Source organism: Schizosaccharomyces cryophilus (genome assembly GCF_000004155.1).
Source record: "Schizosaccharomyces cryophilus OY26 unplaced genomic scaffold supercont4.1, whole genome shotgun sequence".
Lineage (NCBI taxonomy): Eukaryota > Fungi > Ascomycota > Schizosaccharomycetes > Schizosaccharomycetales > Schizosaccharomycetaceae > Schizosaccharomyces > Schizosaccharomyces cryophilus.
Window position 1 is genome coordinate 1,990,969 of NW_013185624.1, and position 19,207 is coordinate 2,010,175.

General features: G+C 39.0%; 8 protein-coding genes across 8 annotated transcripts; 6 read left to right on the plus strand and 2 right to left on the minus strand.

Annotated features, from left to right (window-relative positions):
- Nucleotides 1-100: 100 nt before the first annotated feature.
- On the plus strand, nucleotides 101-1,358 carry SPOG_02831 (ubiquitin conjugating enzyme Ubc1). Its single transcript, XM_013165492.1, has 6 exons — nucleotides 101-239; nucleotides 287-346; nucleotides 396-443; nucleotides 544-575; nucleotides 624-627; nucleotides 701-1,358. Exons 1-6 carry the CDS (start codon nucleotides 197-199, stop codon nucleotides 1,168-1,170), a joined length of 657 nt encoding a protein of 218 aa, XP_013020946.1. The 5' UTR covers nucleotides 101-196; the 3' UTR covers nucleotides 1,171-1,358.
- SPOG_02830 (kinesin-like protein Klp9) lies at nucleotides 1,298-5,596 on the minus strand. Its single transcript, XM_013165491.1, has 2 exons — nucleotides 3,419-5,596; nucleotides 1,298-3,345 (listed from the first exon to the last, which is right to left on the minus strand). Exons 1-2 carry the CDS (start codon nucleotides 3,425-3,427, stop codon nucleotides 1,438-1,440), a joined length of 1,917 nt encoding a protein of 638 aa, XP_013020945.1. The 5' UTR covers nucleotides 3,428-5,596; the 3' UTR covers nucleotides 1,298-1,437.
- Nucleotides 5,597-6,260: 664 nt separating this feature from the next.
- On the plus strand, nucleotides 6,261-7,985 carry SPOG_02829 (transcription factor; the record flags this gene model as incomplete). Its single annotated transcript, XM_013165490.1, has 2 exons — nucleotides 6,261-6,911; nucleotides 6,939-7,985. 2 exons carry the CDS (start codon nucleotides 6,261-6,263, stop codon nucleotides 7,983-7,985), a joined length of 1,698 nt encoding a protein of 565 aa, XP_013020944.1.
- A 710-nt stretch (nucleotides 7,986-8,695) lies between these two features.
- Nucleotides 8,696-11,456, plus strand: SPOG_02828 (hira protein Slm9). The gene has a single exon (XM_013165489.1). It carries the CDS (start codon nucleotides 8,936-8,938, stop codon nucleotides 11,369-11,371), a length of 2,436 nt encoding a protein of 811 aa, XP_013020943.1. The 5' UTR covers nucleotides 8,696-8,935; the 3' UTR covers nucleotides 11,372-11,456.
- A 67-nt stretch (nucleotides 11,457-11,523) lies between these two features.
- SPOG_02827 (UDP-N-acetylglucosamine-dolichyl-phosphateN-acetylglucosaminephosphotransferase) lies at nucleotides 11,524-13,308 on the plus strand. Its single transcript, XM_013165488.1, has one exon. It carries the CDS (start codon nucleotides 11,641-11,643, stop codon nucleotides 12,991-12,993), a length of 1,353 nt encoding a protein of 450 aa, XP_013020942.1. The 5' UTR covers nucleotides 11,524-11,640; the 3' UTR covers nucleotides 12,994-13,308.
- Nucleotides 13,309-13,847: 539 nt separating this feature from the next.
- SPOG_02825 (CobW/HypB/UreG nucleotide binding domain-containing protein) lies at nucleotides 13,848-15,411 on the plus strand. Its single transcript, XM_013165487.1, has one exon. It carries the CDS (start codon nucleotides 13,994-13,996, stop codon nucleotides 15,227-15,229), a length of 1,236 nt encoding a protein of 411 aa, XP_013020941.1. The 5' UTR covers nucleotides 13,848-13,993; the 3' UTR covers nucleotides 15,230-15,411.
- Nucleotides 15,412-15,493: 82 nt separating this feature from the next.
- Nucleotides 15,494-16,268, plus strand: SPOG_02824 (NatC N-acetyltransferase complex catalytic subunit). Its single transcript, XM_013165486.1, has 2 exons — nucleotides 15,494-15,704; nucleotides 15,776-16,268. Exons 1-2 carry the CDS (start codon nucleotides 15,589-15,591, stop codon nucleotides 16,107-16,109), a joined length of 450 nt encoding a protein of 149 aa, XP_013020940.1. The 5' UTR covers nucleotides 15,494-15,588; the 3' UTR covers nucleotides 16,110-16,268.
- A 234-nt stretch (nucleotides 16,269-16,502) lies between these two features.
- Nucleotides 16,503-19,113, minus strand: SPOG_02823 (autophagy associated protein Atg9; the record flags this gene model as incomplete). The annotated part of the gene is made up of 2 exons (XM_013165485.1): nucleotides 16,503-18,610; nucleotides 18,762-19,113. 2 exons carry the CDS (start codon nucleotides 19,111-19,113, stop codon nucleotides 16,503-16,505), a joined length of 2,460 nt encoding a protein of 819 aa, XP_013020939.1.
- Between the last annotated feature and the right edge of the window lie 94 nt (nucleotides 19,114-19,207).

Genomic DNA, 19,207 nt, shown 5'->3' on the forward strand with positions numbered 1-19,207 from the left:
TATATGTTTACATTCACACTTGATCCTTTTAGTACGATGGAGGCCGAAAAATTTCCAAAAAATCTTTAATTTGTTTCATTATTTACATCCATTTAATCAAATGGAGCTCTATTCAGTCAACCTTGAATCTTGAAATATTGACGATTCATAACTTCATTACTTAATCTGTCAAAATTCTCGGTTACCTTCTGCAAACATGTCTGACAGTCGTTCTCGTAGAATTGGAAAAGAATTAGCTGGTAACAAATCGTACTATTACAGTTTTTGTAATTATTAACTTTTTTAGATGTACGTCGGGATACAGAAGCTGGAATCCAAGTTTGGACCGTGAATGAATCCGACATATGTATGTTGTCTGGATCCTGGAAGTTTGGGATTACTAACGTTTTGAACAGCTTGGCTTAAGGGAATGTTCAAGGGCCCACCTGATACTGCTTATGAAGGTATGTTCAGCGTCAAGAGTGTTTCTCGTAAAAATTCATATTACCTTGAACCGCTTTTTCTTTTTTATTGAAAAAAGAATCCTAACAGGTTTCGATTTAGGTGGTTACTTTGTTGTCGATGTTGAAATTCCCGTATGTACTGTACTTTATAGATTTTTGGGATTTTGCTAACTTCTCTAGATTGGTATGGCCTTAGAATAAACTCGAAGTTATTCTCTTGTTTTCTCTTTTACTTCTAATTTTGCTCACACTTTCAGATTATCCTTTTCGACCTCCTAAAATGAAGTTTGACACCAAGATTTACCATCCAAACATTTCTTCTCAAACAGGAGCTATATGCCTCGATATCTTGAAGGATCAATGGTCTCCTGTTTATACCGTAAAATCTGCACTAATTAGTTTGCAGTCTCTTTTGTGCACCCCAGAACCTTCAAATCCTCAAGATGCACAAGTTGCCCAAGTCTATTTACAAAACTACGAACAATTTATTCACACTGCTAAGGAATGGGTGAGACTCTATGCTCAACCTCCTTCATTTATAAATGTGGAAGAGGCGAGCGACGCTTATAATGGAATAGATCCAAAGATTATCCAAAACTTGAAAAATTTCGGTTTTGATCAAAATGTAATTATCCAAGCTTTGTCGAAAGAAAACATAAAGTCACAAGAGGATGTGGATAATTATCCAAACGGAATAAATGGGGTTTTGGATTTACTCTTACACTGATTATTTTTCGACCAAGAAATAAAAAATTACTTGGCCGAAAAGAAACTTTTTTGGTATTAAGGTCCAAAAGTTTGGTTTCTACTAAAAATGAAGGAAAACTTCTACTCTCACTTTTTATTTATCACTTTACGCAAATAAGAAATCAGCATTTATTCATTCATCAAAATCAATTTAAGCATAATTACGAGTTCATTAGTGTAAAACAATAAATATGAAAGTAAACAAACACTCTCATAAAGTACGTCAAATTATCATAAAAAAGGAAAACTATAGTTGGTTGATATCCACGTCAGCAGTCTGACTGTACATCTTAGTTATCGGAGGTCGCTTCGAAGGACTAAGAGGCTTAAGCGGAGATGGCGTCTTCTTTTTTGGAGCAATCTCTGTTTTGCCTTCGCCTTCGTCTTCCTCTGTTTCTGAGGACTGAAGCAAAGTTGGCTCAGGCCAGAGTTTTCTTTTGCCGTGAAGGTTGTGAGCTTCCTCTATAGCTTGTTTATCTTCGTAATGCAGTTTACGAGAAGAACGACGATTGTTATCGATGTAATGTATATTGCTAGTATCTTGCAAAGCATTTGTCTCTTTATTATTGTTCTCTTCTTGCAATGCTTCAATGATATGTTCAAGATGAGCAATACATTCATCTTTTTCCTTGTTACCCTGCTGTAATCGCCGGACCCATTCGCCCATTTTTTCGATTTTTTGATCTGTGTATTCAATGCCTTGGGCGGTTTCCTCAAGCATTCGATTTAAAAATGTTTGCTCCACTTGAGATACTCGTTCCTCCATTTCACGCGTCATTTGTTCGCGTATTTCATACTCCAAGTTTACCATCTCAGAGTCAGCATCAGCGAGAAGTTGTCGAAGACATTCATTTTCTCTCTGTAGTTGCTCAGATTGCAACAATATTGTTTCCGAATTAGAAGATTGTGCGGACTTAGAGTGAGTAGCACCACGCAAGAATGACGGAGACATAATATTCTCGGTATAAGACGAGTGCGTAGGTATAATTTCACGAGCATTTGCACTATATCGCATGACTTGGGCATTTTCATCAAAACTTCCAAGAGGATCGATGTTGACTAGCATGCAAGTTCTAGCAGTGCCTGATAAATGGCCCGAGTGAAAGAGGAGTTCGGTTAATTTGCTTTGACGAAACGGTATAATGTGTTGTCTTCCATCGTGTTTACGGCGCAATGCTTCCAAGCACTGACCAAGGGTTAAAAGGCTTTTGTTGATACTAGCGCCTTCTCGGAGGAGCAAGCCAGAAGTTTCAGCGGAACGAGTTCGTTCAGAGCCGGCGAGGTCGACCAAGTCAAGTTGACAGCTTTCTATGTGATTTTTTGCAGGTTGCAAACGAAACAGCTCAATAGAGACGACAAGATGAGAGCGAGAGGACACGGAATTTGACTTTGTAGAAGTCGATTTCCGTAATTGCAGGACTTTATAGACGAGTCGGAAAGCTTCTTGTGGATCAGCCACGTACACCTTTTGAATACCAGCGACAGACTTTTTATCAGAAGTTGTGGACTTTTTCAAAGAAAGAGCATGGCGATGACCAAAGAAGCTGGATTTTTCAAGTAAGTCAAAGATACGGTCGTTATATATTTCAGAAAAAGAGAGATAAATGGCATACTGAAAAGACTGATCAGGTTTCTCAGGAAAAAGGGAGGCATAAGAGTCGGGAGAGGGGACATTAATTGGAAAGGAAGGTTCATTTTTAAGATACTTGGAACCCTCTAGAATCTTACACTTATCGAGCTTTGAACGAAGGGATTCAACGACTGGAAAACTAGCCTCACGGCCACGTATGTTATAAAAGAGGGCATCGAGGGCAAGGTAAACGACACCCGGATGATCTTGCGGTCCAAAGAGGGTATAGGTTTTACCGGCGCCAGAGACGCCCAAAGTAAACAAGAGAGCATCATGCATGTGAAAGAGAGATTTGGATAGCAAGGGAGCACAGATGGAGACAAACACATCCCATTGTGAGCAGGTAGGCGAGAAAACTTTGGAGAAAGAAGTTTTTTCGGAGGTTTTTGCTTTGGAGACACGAAAGGCATGAGAGTCTTCGGGAGACTCTAATATAATTTCGTCGTCATTGAGAATTGTTACAAACCCGTAAGTTGGGGAGGCATCCTCCTTTTGGTGAGGTGCCCTTTTCACGCGAAGAAACGTCTACAGGAACAAGTAGTTAGTAGAGGAAGTCAAAATTAAAAGGAAGGAAAGGACAAAAGAACAAGCTACGTACCTGAATCATAGGCCCATGCGTTAGTGACTTTTCATGTTTATGTAGAGGAAAGGGTATATAAAAACACCCAACAATTTGGGGTTAACGAACCATAACGCCGTAGTAAGCACTAGAAAGTAACACGAGGAAAAGTGCTAAATAGTAAACAAACAAATCGCACAACAAACAACGGAAAATTAAAAAAGCCTTTAAGAACACATTGTAATCACATGAACGCGTCGATTCATCCTTAAAAGGATGATCAGAGGCAAATCGTCCTAATTACTAGATTTTAGTGTGCTCATTCCCGTTTCATTAGAAACACAAGAACAAAATCAAATAATCAGTCATTAATTAAACAAATAAGGGCTTTGAAGTAATTTGTTTCGTAAAAAGCATATGTTACGTGCAAAGAAGGGACCCATATCAAACGATTAAACTTTCCCGTATCGAAGCAACTAAAGTAAAATGGAATGGAGGACTTGGAGAAAAGCCGAAAACTTCATAAAGCGAACAACAAAAAATGAAAAACGTTCATCGTAAATAAAGGAAGAAAAAAAAAAGTGGTTCATTCAATCAGTAATTATACAGCGATTCTTCACACCCACCAAAATACATATCAACCATCTATTGAAATGGGGGGTTTGAAGTGGGTTGAAAAGAGAGGAACAGGAACTTGTGAGATCCCCTTTTTTTGTTTATCTTTTCTTATCTCTGATTCCTTACGGCTAATATTTAGTCATTTACGAACGTTGTGCAACAAACGTAGACCCACGAGGGGAAGCCAAATGAAGGGGTTAAGCCAAAAGAGGATAAATGGAGTAACGGCGTCATTAAGGTTAAGGAAAAGCAAATAGATGTGATTACCGGAGAACCTAGTAAGAGGTAAGTAACAAACAAAAACTGAGGAGAAACAAACTAGGGGGAAATAAAAAAAAAAGGTTGAACGCATTCACCTCTATCTATCGACAAGAATCTTATGACAAACCATGATTCCCCTGATTTTATATTAATTGATAATTTATTTCATGTGTATCAAACTTGTCAATGCCCTCAAGCTTCCTAAGGTATCGCTACTCAACTTCCGTTTTGTGCTCCTAAGCACTTGGTCTTTTTCACCGCATAACGTTTTCACAACGCTTAGGCACGTGTAAAACTCGTAACGGACGAATGGTGTGGAGAAAGGCCTAACCTTTTGCCGCATAACATCATTACCCATGATGTACTTTTCCTAGATGAAAATGACACTTTCGCTAAGGGAACCCTGTTTAACTAAGCCTTCAGCCGACCGTCCGACCGAGCTTTACGAATTGCAAAATTTTTTCTTGTTCGGTTAGATTAGGTAAACCCCCATTCGAAGGGGACAAAACCTAGCGTAATGGAACTGCGATTTCGGATCGCGAACGAAGAAAAAAGCAGATGGAAAGATGCAGAGCGAGAAAAAAAAAAAAAACGACCAAATCTGCATTACGAGGCTTAATTACTATCGCGTAAAAGCAAAACCGCCTCCCTGACCAGTAAAATAAAAGCAAAATTCCTATTTTCTATTTAAATCCAACCGAACTATTCGTTAAGAAAAGTAGCTGGAAAAATCCCGAAATCCCCGGAATGGAAAAAAAGCAAAAGTAGTTTTGCTTTCTTTTTCGGGTTTTTCCTTCCCTTCGGCCCGCCCGAATTGGATTTGTCAATATTTACGATTCACATATTGTTGAGTTCCTTTTTTTTTTTTTTTTTTTTTCGTGATTCCTACCTTATTTCCTTCCTCATCGGATAGCTGGTTATTTGGTTTTTTCTTACCATGGAACTCGTCCAATCCATTGATTGCATCAACCTCTAAAGTCATAAATCGTCGTATACTAGGCTACAAGCATCGTTCCCCTCATACGAATAGGTTTGTTTTTTGATGTTCTTTTTAGTCATCAATTGCTCCCTAGAACTCACCTTTTTTTTTTTCTCTTTGTTTTTATCTATACAAGTTGTATCTTTCCTATTCCCTTTTCCCTCCCTTGTTTCGTACGCCTTTCCTTCCCTCTCTACCTTCTTAATCTCGGAGTGGGCTTCCAAGGGAAAATCCGGACATTTCATTCGTTTCTCTGACCCGAATACCCCTCAAATCTTATTGGCTGATCCCACCGGAATTGTTTGCGTTTACTTAATGACTGAATGCTTATGCACAATCATTTGATGTCATTTTAAAATTGTTCATTCGGCTTTATCCATGCATCCCATCTCGTCAATTCTCCTTTCTGCCCCGCGAATCCCTCTTATTTAAATTCCCTCGTTTCCCTGCTTTCTCGAGTTCCTTTTCTCCCGAGTATTTTATTCCTTAATTTTTCCCAAACGAAGTTTTCTAATTAAGTCGCTCTGCCCCGCAAGCTCCAGCGACAACTTTTAAACTTATTCTAAAAATTTTTTCTCTTTTTTATTTCTGTTTATTTCTTTTTTTTTCTTATTCTTCTTTTCTTTGATATCGAACCCTTTCAAAGTTCTGTTCGTTAATAAACACCTTGCATTCTGCCTGTCTTGTTTATTTTCGTGTAGTTCTTTTTGTTGTTGATCTCGGTATTTTTTTGTCGCCGCTTGTATTTCAAAACAAACCATCATTGTTTACTTTGTTGGTTTGTTTTCGCTTCCTTTTTTTCGTTTGCGATATACTTTTTGGCTACTCACTCCCTTATTTGTATTGTCAATAAATAAAAAGAGGAGAACATAAACCATCCAAATTGCCCTTGATAGGTTCTCTTTGTTTTTGTTTTTTTTGTTTTTATTTTATTCTTGATTCTATTTTCCATTTTCTTTCCTTTCCTAATCCTGAAGTCCTCGGGGTTGTCCTTGATTTGATATATCCTCCTACTCCTTCAACATGAACCGCTCTTCCAATTCTCCTCATCAGCTTCCTTTCGCAGAGCATATGCAATCAGCCTCATCCCAGCATCCTGCTGCTGCCTACGCTTACCCCACTTACCAACAGGGTGCACCCCCTATGTTTCACGCTCCGCAGCATCCTTCCGTTTTGACTCAGCTTCCTCCCCTCTCAGCCACCGTCCTTGCTCCATCTCTTGCTTCTTTGCCTCCTATCTCTTCCGCACCAACTTATCAACATGTTGCGTCTCATGCGTCTTCTCCCTATCTTCAACATCCGATGCATTCCTCATCCAATGCTGCCGCGTATAGTAACAATCCTTTTCCTGCTCCTAATAATGCTCCTCCTTCTGCCCATGATCCCTCTGGGTATGCCGTCCCTTCCCCTATTCCACCTTCCAACCCAGTCTCTCTTGCTTCACCATCTCCCAATGATACGCTCCCGGCTTCTCCTTCACTTTCTAGAAATCCTACTGTCAACGGCTCCATCCCCAATCCCAGCAACCCTTCCAATGGGAACGGTAAAGCCAATACTTCGTCTCCTACTGGTGTAAGCAATGCTAGCCTTGTAAAGCGTCAAGCTCGCAAACGTACGAAAACCGGTTGCCTTACTTGTCGCAAACGAAGGATAAAATGCGATGAGCGCAAGCCAGTATGCTACAATTGCATCAAGTCAAAGAGACAATGCGAGGGTTACACTCATTTCCCTCGCCCCACCGGTACACTCACTGCTGCTCGCAGAATTCCCGTCTCCAGCTTGCTCTCTGAGCCTGCTCCACATGGAATGGCAGGACAACCCACACATCCAACCTTCCTTTATTACATACAGTCTGTGGCTCCTTCTCTTTGTCTCTGGGATTCTTGCTATTTCCCTCCCCTCAGTCCCTATTCTTCGTTCTCCAGCATCTATTGGTCTTCCACTATCCCCGAGCTCGCTTTGCGGAATCCGAACATTAGCGTCGCTCTCTATGCTTTTGCTAGTGCCAAGCGTCACTTGACGGACGATGCTATCGCCTTTGCTCGCCAAGCTCGCGTCACCCTCACCAACATAACCACTACAGAGAGCCTTCTTATTTTAGTGCTTTTAGCGGTTACCCAACTTTACATTCCAAAGTGCGATATTCAACTATTTAACTTCGCAGTCGACCAGGTCGTTAAGTTTGACGCTTCTTTAATGACTAGTCCAAGTGATGAAATTATCACCTACTTGCTTCGTCGTATGTTTATCCGACAAGTTGTCCTTGCTGGTATTGTTAAGCCCCTTCACCCCGAAATGAACTGCCTCACGCTCCTTAAGGCTGAGTTACCTCTTGCAACAACACCTACCGCTGTCCTCGATGAGTCTTTGTTTAATCTTGGCCTTCGTTCTCTTTGTCATGAGCCTGGTTTAGATTCCGAGTTTGCTAATTGGTATAATAACTTTCCTGTGGATAAGAATGATCTTCCTCGTCTTGCCTTGCTGATGATCCATGCTGTCTTTGTTTCTCCGGCTTCTTTGGCCCAATGGGTCGAACTCATTCTTCTGCATCCTGATCCGACTCCCGCCATTCACATAGCGAGAGCTTGTCTGCTTGCCGTTCGAACTGTTATTAATTTGAGCGAACTGCAAGTGAAGGTTGATAAATGCGTCAAGTCTTGTGAAGAAAAGCAACTTCAGGCAAGCATTTCTAACTTTTCCCAGGATGTCATTCAATCAAACTCCTCAACTTTGACGATTGGTGTTTAAGCGGAGAGGCCTTGATACAAGATGTAGTGCTCCATGATGTTTGTGAGTACTTAAAGAGTAACTATTAAAGTCTTTCTTTTTTCTACTCCTGCCTGTTTTGTTTCTCCTGTATTTATATTCCGTTCTAAAAACCGACATTCTATCTATATTTCTGTTTCTGTTTCGTTCTTTTCAATTTTTTGCCTTAGAATTAATGTATTAACAAAAAAGCAAGTTTATATTTACGAAAACTTTAATGTTAACGTGAGTCATCCATGGTTCAAAACCTTGCATTAATCCATGAGATGAATATGTATATAGCTTTACCGCTTACTTGTTTTAAGTTGAGCGTGTTCACAATACTCAGTGTTCAATGGGATACGAATCTTTTTATGGCTTTTTCTATTCTCGTTAATTCTGCGTTTTTTATTATTTTACTTCGTTTGCATAGTCTTAGCATTATGTGTTTCTTAACAACGCATTATTACTTTTCAATTGCTATTTGGGTTTTGGTTTTATATGATATATTAGGGTTTTAAAAATCTCCTTATAGAATATAGCTTTATTATTTTTGGTTTTGTTTTCCTTTTTTTTTTTTTTTTTAAACTTGTCTGTGGTGTAAGAACAGCTATAAAGAATCCGTCCTCAGATGCTCTGTAAATATAATAATGACGACCAAAAATGATATCTGATGAAGGATAGCCGTAGATATAGTATCCATCGTTATGCACCCCGTGTCTTCCATCTGATATCGAGATCGATACTGCCTCTAACGAGCCATCCTCTAAATAAACTACATTTCTTTGAAATCCCTTAAAACCAAGTGGAGAGGGCATCTTACACTCACAAATTTTATAACGAACACCCAACAAACGAAAGCATAATCCCGGTCGGTTCAAGCGCATAGAGTTAGAAGCCTCCTTTACATGCATTAAATATTTTTAGAAGGCACCGTTGGTGTAAAGCACAACATGCGACTTTATGCTGTTAAATTAAAGGAAAACCAACCTTTGTATTCAATTTCGTCTTCAGAGAAATATATAGCGATTGCTGGAGTAAATTTTGTTCACATCTTACCAAGTACCTTTTTTCCGGGGATTTCATCTAATGAAAAAGTAAATCATTTAACAGAAGAGTCCTTTTTGGCTAAACTACAATTTTCAGCCTCCGTTACATGCGTGCGGTTTTCAAAGGATGGTCGATACCTCGGGATTGCTACGGAAGACGGGACCTTCCTTTACGAAGCAGAGAAATGGGACTCGCCCTTTCAAATTATAGCTGGGCCCGCCTACGAACTTTGTTGGAGTCAACAAGCTAATCTACTAGCGACAGCATGGAAAACTATTTCTATCTATTTACGAAAAGAAAACCCCGAAACAGCTGAGAATGAAAGTATTACACCAAAGCAGGAATCTCAGGTTCAAGGTATCTCTAGAGGTCCACCACCGCTTGAGGAAGGGCCAGAACATTCGTTTACTAAGAATGAAGACACAAAGGATAATAAATTAGTCGAATATAAACTCTTAAAGGTAATAGATGGACATCACTCTTTTATTTGTGGGCTTGCCTTTGATCCCCTAAGTCAGTATTTGGCATCCCATAGTTTGGATCGGTCTTTGAAGATTTGGAGACTTGCTACTTTTGCTTTGGAGAAAAACATTTCCAAGCCTTTTGAGCATATGTCGATTAACAGTCGTTATCTTCGACTAAGCTGGTCTCCTGATGGAGCCCACGTTGCTGCAGTCAATGCGATTAATGAAGGAACGAATGTAATTGCTATCGTTCAACGAGACTCTTGGACATTCGACATCAGTTTGGTGGGTCATCAAGAATCTTTAGAATGTACATCATTTAACCCCTATTTGTTCAGTGACCCGTTTCAGAAATCAGTCATTGCTAGCGCGGCCCATGATGGATGTATTTGCATTTGGAACACAGCGTGTGCACGTCCAACGCTCGTCATAAAAAGTATTACACTCGCTGCCTTTTGTGACATACAATGGTCGAATACCGGCTTTGAGCTTTATGGAGTGTCGTTAGACGGACATATTTGTTTATTACGGTTTGAGGAGTCTGAATTCGGCCCAAAAATGGATCAGATAGAATATCCTGAAGACTTATCAAACTGCAACTTTTTGAAAAAGCCATATGGATCCAAAAGCACGTTAGAACCCACTGTAATAATTGCTGCACCAACCCCCAATACAACCACTGAGGTCCCAAGAGTTAGATCTCCTCCTTCCTCGCCTCCTTCTGTGAAAAAAAGAAAACTGCTAAAGAAAAAAGGTATTGTACGCCCTGCATCTATCCATCCAGCAACCTTTTTTTCACAAATCCGTATTGCCAGTCCTTTAATAAAACCGAAGTGGGAAATTACCAAATCCTTTGGATCTATGCGCATCAGAAATCATCAAGAATGTACAAAAATAGAATGTTTTATAGGGAATGAGAATGATAATACTGCTGATTGGGTAGCATATCTTCCTTCTTCTGTGATCCTTGCCAACGGAACTAAAAAGTTTTGGGTAGTAGGGACGGAAGATGCTTCAATTCATGTCTTTACTCCACACGGAAGACTTCTGTTACCACCTCTCATCGTAGGTTCAACACCTTGCTTTTTGGAATGCTGTGAGTCATATCTATGCTGTGTTGCTTCTAACGGGTTACTCTACACATGGGACGTAATTACTAGAAAGGCAGTTCATAATCCTGTCACTATGCTTCCGCTATTTCATGCAAATTTTGTAAGTTCAAAAGTTGCAAAAGGACCTTCATTAGAGCAATTGTTTGTAACTGACGTAGGGAGCCCGATAGCAGTTATGAGTGATGGAAATGCATTTGCATACAGTTCAGCTACGAGTTCTTGGCTACGGGTCAGCGAGGGATGGTGGATGATTGGTAGTCAGTATTGGGGTTCGCTTGTTACTGATCTCCGAGAAGAAAGTGCAATGAGCTTTTTGGAGCGCTGTACCGATGAAGAAATTATCAAGGCTGGGAGAGGGAGGTTCTTACAAAGGATCGTTAAAGCTTCTATGCTTCGTCAAGGTTATGATAATTATGAAATGGTTGTGAGTATACGACATCTTGAAAACCGTCTAATGAGTTCTGAAAAGCTGAACTTGAAGTTCGACTATCATGAGAATCTTCTGCTATACGCAAATAGGGTTGCTGAGGAAGGAATGAAGGATAGAATGGATGAATTATGCCGTGAATTACTGGGTCCTTTGAGAGTACCTTTGAGTTGTACTACTCCTGTGAAAATTGGCAATCGAGTTTGGGATCCTTACATATCTTCTTTAAGTAAGAGGTCACTACTAAAGGAAATCATCTTACATACAGCAAAACACAGAGAAATCCAAAGAATTACGTCTCAATACTCTTACCTGTTAGAACATCTCCCTGCCTAAACACTAATTTATTTATTTAAATGATTTTATGTATATAAAGTTATATTAGACAGAAAATACAAATCCACTCTTTTTTCTTGATCCATTTCTTTTTTTATTTAAGGAGCTTCTGCGAGTATGACCAACCAGTTCGCATCAAGCAGTGAAGCATACAGAGGTAGCGTTTACGCAAACCTAGTAGAATTGTTTACATATGAAAGAGTAGGAACTTTGTATAGGAAAGTGTATGGATAAGCCCCTTTTATCTTTGAAAAGATAGTTACAAGAAGATGAGCAAGATTATTAGCCTAGGAATATGGGCTCTTGGCTTTTTATTGTTGGCAAGCCAAAGGCATTCACCGTTGCTCTCCAATATGGGATTATCCGTGCTTGCGTATAAAGCAACAGCGTTTTTCATTCCTCGTGTTGGAGCGGCTTTCATACGTCGAGGATTCGCAGGAAAAGACATGAACAAGATTGAAAAACGCGTGATCCCAGAAACTATGGGAGCTGTATCTGCTCTAGTATATTTCATGTGCATGATACTATTCATCCCGATTTTATTTTATAAGTATTTAGTTCCTGAACGATCTCGAGACCAGCAAGATGACCAACTTAATGTCTTGAATGATGGATACGCTTCCGTAGCTAAAACTCAGTTTCCACATGATCAGCTAGGAGCGTATTTATCTGCTGTTATTTCCATTCTATCGATTTCTTTACTTGGTATATTTGACGACTTATTTGATATTCGCTGGCGCCATAAGTTCTTTCTCCCAGCAATAGCAGCTATTCCTTTGCTGGTAGTTTACTATGTTGATTATGGAGTAACGTATGTGTCTGTTCCCACTCTTTTGCGGCCCTTCTTGAAACGCACTGTCGTGGATTTAGGATTTCTGTACTACATTTACATGGCAGCGGTTGCTATTTTCTGCCCAAATAGTATCAATATTATTGCCGGCGTGAACGGTGTAGAGGCGGGACAATCATTCGTAATTGGTCTCGTCGTCCTTTGCAATGACTTAATTAGCGTCTTTCATCAAAGCAATACTGAAGCTATGCGTGCCCATCTACTATCTATCTATCTGGTCCTTCCTTTAATTGGTGTCACTGCTGGTTTATTAGAATACAATTGGTGGCCTTCCCGTGTTTTTGTTGGTGACACGTTTTGCTATTTTGCGGGAATGGTGTTAGCTGTTGTCGGCATTTTGGGACATTTCTCAAAGACACTAATGTTGTTCTTCATTCCACAGATCTTTAACTTTATCCTCTCAGTTCCTCAGCTCTTTGGGTTCGTTGAATGTCCTCGCCATCGGTTACCTCGACTGAACGTGAAAACTGGATTGCTAGAAAACTCTTACACGGAATTTACTGAAGGGATTCCTTTACCTAAAAAGACTTTACTAACAATACGTGTATTTGAAGCACTCTATCTTATCCGTGTTGACTGGGATCAGAAAACAAAGAAGCCTATCAGATGCACGAACTTCACCATCATCAACTTTGTTTTATATCATTTTGGTCCTATGAGAGAAGATCGGTTGACACTTTGCATCATGGGAATTCAGCTAGTTGTGGGTATATTTGGTTTGGTTATACGACATGGGATTGCTCCATTAGTTTATCCTCAAGACAGTATTTAGCATATTCGCTATACAAATACTTGTTGCTCCAAAGTGTATGTTACTCGTTCTTCAAATTTTTACTCATGTCTAAATATAGATTATGGAAGAACTAAGGCCAAAGAAGGATTTATCAGCTAAATTTCAACAAATCTCTCTCTTTTTCTTGAATTCATCCACGGAGGACTTCATATACCCCGTGTTTAAATTACATATCAAGTTTCAAGGTGCTGGTTTATGAATTTACGCATCGAATAACTTGCATTCTTTTATTTATTAATAAAAAAATCTTCTTATTTTTTGTTATTTCAATATAAATTTATTTTTCGACAGTTTATTTATTCATTTCTCAGTGAAGCAAGTATAAGGCCTATTGTTGATACTTATATACTCGTATTTCAAGGAAGTATCCTAACTGTCTTCCCCAAGTATAAGGAACTACTTACGGTACCGTTATAGTGAAATATCGTACTAGCAAATTGTGTGACTGCTTTGTGACTGCTTTTGATCCCAAAAAGGTATAAAAGGAAGTCCTTACACTTCTTGTTCTTTACTTACCTGGCACGGGTTTTCGCAGCTCAAGAATTGTGGAAACTCAGCTGTTTGTCTTTGCATTGCACTGTAGCTCTGACGAACAGTTGCGGACTGGCTACGGTCAGATCCGAGTGCATCATTTTTGAGTTCGTCTCTCATAGGAGACATCTTCTCTAATTTTCATGATCAAGTCGTGTGAAATAGAGTTTTTGTTTCCATGAAATGAACTTGGTTAGTTGACAGTGAAATAATGGAAATGTCGATTGTAATATTAAATAAATGAAACAATAATGAATGTAATGAATCATGGTGGTAGTAAATAAAGGTAGCTTCTAGTTATATGAATGTTTAGAAGATGTCAATCTAGAAGCAATCAGTTACAACACAAGGTGAGATTTATGTTGTCTTTTGGATGGATATTAAATTGATAAAGTTCAATTTTTAGTAAGATTTCTTTGATACTTTACAATACACGTTTTATACAGCAATGTCAAAAGAAACCGAAGAACCTCCATTACTGGTAGACGAATCAAACGTCGCTGTACAAGAAACTAATGATTCAGCATGTTTCAACGAAGAACCCGGTATAATTGATAATGAAGTCGTTGCTTCAGCTTCAAAGGATCAATGTTCACCATCGATTTCTGGTCAAGGAGAATTAGTTTCTTCACCAGTTCCTGTCACTATTTTGACCGGATTCCTAGGTGCCGGAAAAACATCGTTGCTGAAATGCATTCTTGAAAATGCACAAGGACGGCGAGTCGCCGTCTTGATGAACGAAGTCGGGGATTCCGGTGACTTGGAACGAAATATAATGGAACAAGCTGGCGGAGAAGAACTTTATGAAGAATGGGTTAGTTTATCTAACGGGTGTATGTGTTGTACAGTCAAAGACAATGGCATCAAAGCGATCGAACAACTGATGGAGCAAAAAGGCCGGTTTGATAGCATAGTGATTGAAACTACAGGGGTTGCCAATCCAGGTCCCTTAGCCCAAACGTTCTGGCTTGACGAAGCATTAGGTAGTGATGTGCAATTAGACGGCGTTGTAACGGTTATTGATTGTCAGAACCTTGATGATATCCTAAATGATAGCACCGAAATAGGTAGCATCCAAATTAGCCATGCAGATTGCCTTGTGTTAAACAAAACGGATAAGGTAGACGCCGGAGAACTTGAACGAAACTATCATGTTGTTCGCTCCATCAATCCCCTCGCAAAGATCTGTGAAACAAGCTATGGCCGGATTCCTGACATTCGAGAAATTTTGGACCTCAATGCATATAGGGAAGGTGAAGATTTTGAGAAATTTTTAAATCCTTCAGTTACCCACTCCTCAAATCATACCTCTAGTCATCATTGTAATACTGATGACTGTGACAAAACATGCACGAAAGAGACGCCTGCGAGTAGTATAAGAAGTCGGACATTTGAGCTACCTAAGAGGATGTCTCCTGAAGTTTATGAGCGATGGCTAGGATGGATACGGGATATTTTATGGCTCTGCTTAGAAACCGGCGAAGGGGAAGAATATATGATATACAGAAGCAAAGCCTTACTGCAAAAAGAGGATGGTTCCTGGTATGTGATGCAGGGTGTCCGTGAAGTTTTTGAAGTACTTCCTCTTCCAAAATCGACAAAATCAAACTCAGATGCAGATCTGCGTCCTATTACTGTTTTTATTGGAAAGAATATTGACCACATTTCCCCATTTATGGCATAGGAAATCTCTTGAAGCATTCTATAAGCAACGGCAGAGCATTTTATTCACCATTCCTTTGACAGATTTCTGTAATAAAATAATATGAAGGTAGTTATTTGAATGAATACTTTTAGACTTGTTTTTATCGTTAAGCTATGCTTGCTTAAACAATGTCTTGTAGCAAATCTTCCTTTTGACCTGAATCGAATGAAAAAAAAAAAATAGCTTTTATTCCTTTATTCATCTAATAAGTATCTATTTATAATATTATTTCCAAAGCAATACTGTACACGCAGGGTGTACCTCAACTGTCTTTCAAAATAACTCAATAATAACACTGCCATACTGCCGTTTTGGCTGACAAAAACTCAAATCCAGCTATGGTAGAAATTGTTCCCTATCATCATAAGTACTTGGAGGAAATTTGTCAACTTATAAAGAAAGATTTAAGTGAGCCTTATAGTAAATATGTATATAGATATTTTGTACATCAATGGTAAGCTTTCAAACTGAAATTTCATCTTTTATGGCTCTTTATTGTTGGCTTACATTTTCCCTCTTATTTAGGCCTGAATTTAGTTTTGTTGCTTTGCTCGATGGCCAAATGGTTGGTGCTGTTATAAGCAAACAAGATATTCATCGTGGAAAAAGCCTTCGAGGCTACATCGCTATGCTAGCCGTCAAAGACTCTTACCGTGGAAAGGGTATTGCTACTCAACTAACAAAAACAAGTTTGAATGTTATGATTGAAAAGGGTGCCCAAGAGATTGTTTTAGAAACTGAAGTGGACAATGAAGCTGCAATGTATTTCTACGAGCGATTAGGTTTTTGCAGGTACAAACGGCTCTATCGCTATTATTTGAATGGCACAGATGCGTTTCGCTATATATTATATCCTTAATACCACTATACAAGAGCAGGGATTGTTGCTGTCAAAGTAATATCCTTCGTAGTTGTATATAATAAAGAATAAACACTAGATATAAATTAAGCTCAAGATACCCAGCTATGAATATAATGTATTGCATGTTCTTTTGACACCTCACCATAAACATTCATGCCTACACTTCTTTACTGAAAAACATAAAAATGATAGTTAATTAATTGAATAAACGAAAAAACAAGCATTAAAAACGTAGTTTTGACATGTAAAAACGCCAGGAAGGAAAAAAACGTAAAAGGCACAGGTAGAGGACTCATAAAAACGGTCATAAATGCCCGAAATATCTTGCAAATGATTGCTTTACATACATAGGTTTCCAAATTAGTAAAGCAGGTAGTTGTCAAAAGCGAGCTAATCCAGGAAATCATCAGAAGCTTGTTTAGGAACCTTAGGGTTCAAATTTTGATAAAAATTAATTCTCGACATCTCTTGTTTATTCTGAAACGTAGCATTTATTTTTCGAGAGTTAACCATCGCTGCTACCGAGTCATGTTGAGGGTCAGCTCGAAATACAGCATGGCTGCAAACATATCCAACACCTTCAACGTAAACAGTATACTCTCTAAAAAAGTCTACTATTTCTTGGCTGCATGTCGGGAAGGTAAAGAAAAGTAATACAGGTGTCAAGAGAATCCCAAGGATCTCCCATAGAACATTAACTATTCTATAGGTATATAAGGAACAAAATTCTTGCTGAACGGCCTTGCTATCCATATTTCTCTGCCACCAGTCTGGCATATAGTGAGTAAAAAAAGCTACTTTACGTAGAGCTTTTTCTGGGTCAAAAACAAGCGTTTCGTCTGGAACCAAAGAGCGCATAGCTGCAATCAGGGAACCAAAAATACCCAAGTAGAATATGACAGTTCGATCCTTAGTCAATTCAAATGTAACCATTATTTCAGGGTCAAAAAGAGTCATAATCACTAGCACGGCTGTAAAGCTTCCAAGTATGAAGGAAACATACTTTACAAACCGTATAACGTTAAAATTAGGAAATTGAGATACATAATGCGAAGCGTATTCATAACTGTTACTGATTCTCTCATCGAAAACGTGAGGAAGTTCGTTATATTCACGAAACGTCCATAAAGCTAAAGGTGTGTATCTTCTTATCCCTAGTAAACTAGGATTCTTATGGAACTCATCAAAGTATCGAAAGAAGTTATGAACTAACAAGTACACGGCAACAATGGGAGAACATAAGCAATTTAAAAACCCAGCCACGATAAAGCGACGTCGAAGCTCCTCTGCAAGGCGCTTACGAGAGTTGACATTTCTAAAGGCCTCATGGATTTGACCATGTTCATCGAAGACAAAATTAAAAATACACCAATTGATATTCCACTCAGTTGTGTGTGTAAGTATCCTTTTATTCAATAGTGGTAACTCAAGATCAATAACGTCGTTGTTAATTAAAGCAATGAAATAGTTTTCCTTTCTCATAATTCTATTTGCAATTGCATGTGCATCTAAACGTTTCATGTTATGAAGAGAAACTACTCGACCATCTTCAGCGGTCAATGCATTCACGTTTCTTAGCTTGTATAACCGATACAGCACTCGTTGCCAGGATACTGTTGCCATGTCAGTGCTTGAAACCTTTAGCGCATGAATGAAAAATTCTCGAATATGCCATAACCTTGGAATATCAGTAAGGTAATATATCCATAGAGCGAACAAAAAACTCATAAACAGCCACAAGAAAAGTGTATCTAAAGGAGACATCTGAGCGATACAATGCGACTTTGTAGCGCTCGGCAAAGATCCATGGGGAATTACCGCAGACCAGTCAATACAGCTAGTAATAAAGGTCGTGAATCCAATGACAAATGATATGGTTAAAATTTGAAACAGTCTTTGAACAACGATACAAGAAAATCCTTTTCCAATATAAAAAGAATATACTTGCTGCAAAAAGTTATCCAAGTTCTCAACATTAGCCCAGCGCCAAAGAACCCGATCACGAGGACTTAGACGATTCCAGGAAGCTCTTGCGCTTGAAAACTCATTCCTTGGAAGCTGAGTGTGAACAGATTTATTCGGATACGCAGTTGGTATCTTGTCCCTGTTCGTTTTTCCAAACCTTTCGTTTGGAGAGGGTGAAGCCCTTAACGAGGACGAAACGGTTGGAGGTCCTCGGTTCATAGGAAACTGTGAAAAAGAAGATACATCAGCATCTTTTCCAACAGAAGGGATGACATCTTTTGGTACTACTGTCTGCTGCGTTGAAGATTCAAAGTTCCTAGGATTGCTAGATTCGTAAGCCTCAGGTGAATCAGGAGATTTCTTTATGTTATAATTGGGATCATTTAGAGTGCCTTTTGACAGATACTTAGAAGGTCCAATATCAGGATATTGCTCAATGGTTGAGTGTAGTAAGGGATTATCATCGTCGCTGTCCAGAGATTCCTGCCATGCTTCCAATGTTTCATGATGATTTGGAACTTGATCCTGTGCCTCTACATCCCCGGTGGAATTAAAATGGGATTCATTTCGCCTCGGTGAGTAATACATATTTACAATTCGTCAAAAAAACCAACCCTTAATTCCTTCATTAGCGCCTTTTATCTTTTCTTAATTCTTCGACTAATAGTTCCAATTGTTCTATACGTTTTAACGATTTTTTATGGCTCTCGTTCAGTTTATCCAAATTGGTCTGTAGCTGGGTAAAGACACTACTCAACAAGTGACAGGAACTTTGTATTAGTTCACCACTAGGAGGTACTTCTTCCAACTCTGAATCTGTAAGTCTTACGGTGCTATCGTCTTCTTCTCCAGTTGTTTCTTCATCTTTCAAACGTCGGGAACGCTTGTAATATGGGGAACTGTCGCGTACTTGCTCTGTAGGACTAGAAGGTGAGGTGAGTACCCGGTTTTCAAAAATTAATGAAGGATATTCAGATAATAGTTCAGGCTCTTGTCGTCGTGGATTTGGAGGTGTATTTGGGTCTGATTCAGGCATTTTTTTTTGGAATAGCGATGAAGGTACCGCTGTGATCAATATTTAAAAATGGAGAAGAGAAGACAACAGTAACTCATCGTTTGAATAGATGAAC

Excerpts from the sequence above, each read along its gene's own strand:
- SPOG_02831 (XM_013165492.1), top strand. The coding sequence starts at position 197 with ATGTCTGACAGTCGTTCTCGTAGAATTGGAAAAGAATTAGCTG. Across the intron at positions 240-286 it reads AATTGGAAAAGAATTAGCTG|ATGTACGTCGGGATACAGAA; the intron begins GTAACAAATCGT and ends TAACTTTTTTAG. Across the intron at positions 347-395 it reads CGTGAATGAATCCGACATAT|CTTGGCTTAAGGGAATGTTC; the intron begins GTATGTTGTCTG and ends CGTTTTGAACAG.
- SPOG_02828 (XM_013165489.1), top strand. The coding sequence starts at position 8,936 with ATGCGACTTTATGCTGTTAAATTAAAGGAAAACCAACCTTTGTATTCA.
- SPOG_02827 (XM_013165488.1), top strand. The coding sequence starts at position 11,641 with ATGAGCAAGATTATTAGCCTAGGAATATGGGCTCTTGGCTTTTTATTG.
- SPOG_02825 (XM_013165487.1), top strand. The coding sequence starts at position 13,994 with ATGTCAAAAGAAACCGAAGAACCTCCATTACTGGTAGACGAATCAAAC.
- SPOG_02824 (XM_013165486.1), top strand. The coding sequence starts at position 15,589 with ATGGTAGAAATTGTTCCCTATCATCATAAGTACTTGGAGGAAATTTGT. Across the intron at positions 15,705-15,775 it reads AGATATTTTGTACATCAATG|GCCTGAATTTAGTTTTGTTG; the intron begins GTAAGCTTTCAA and ends CCTCTTATTTAG.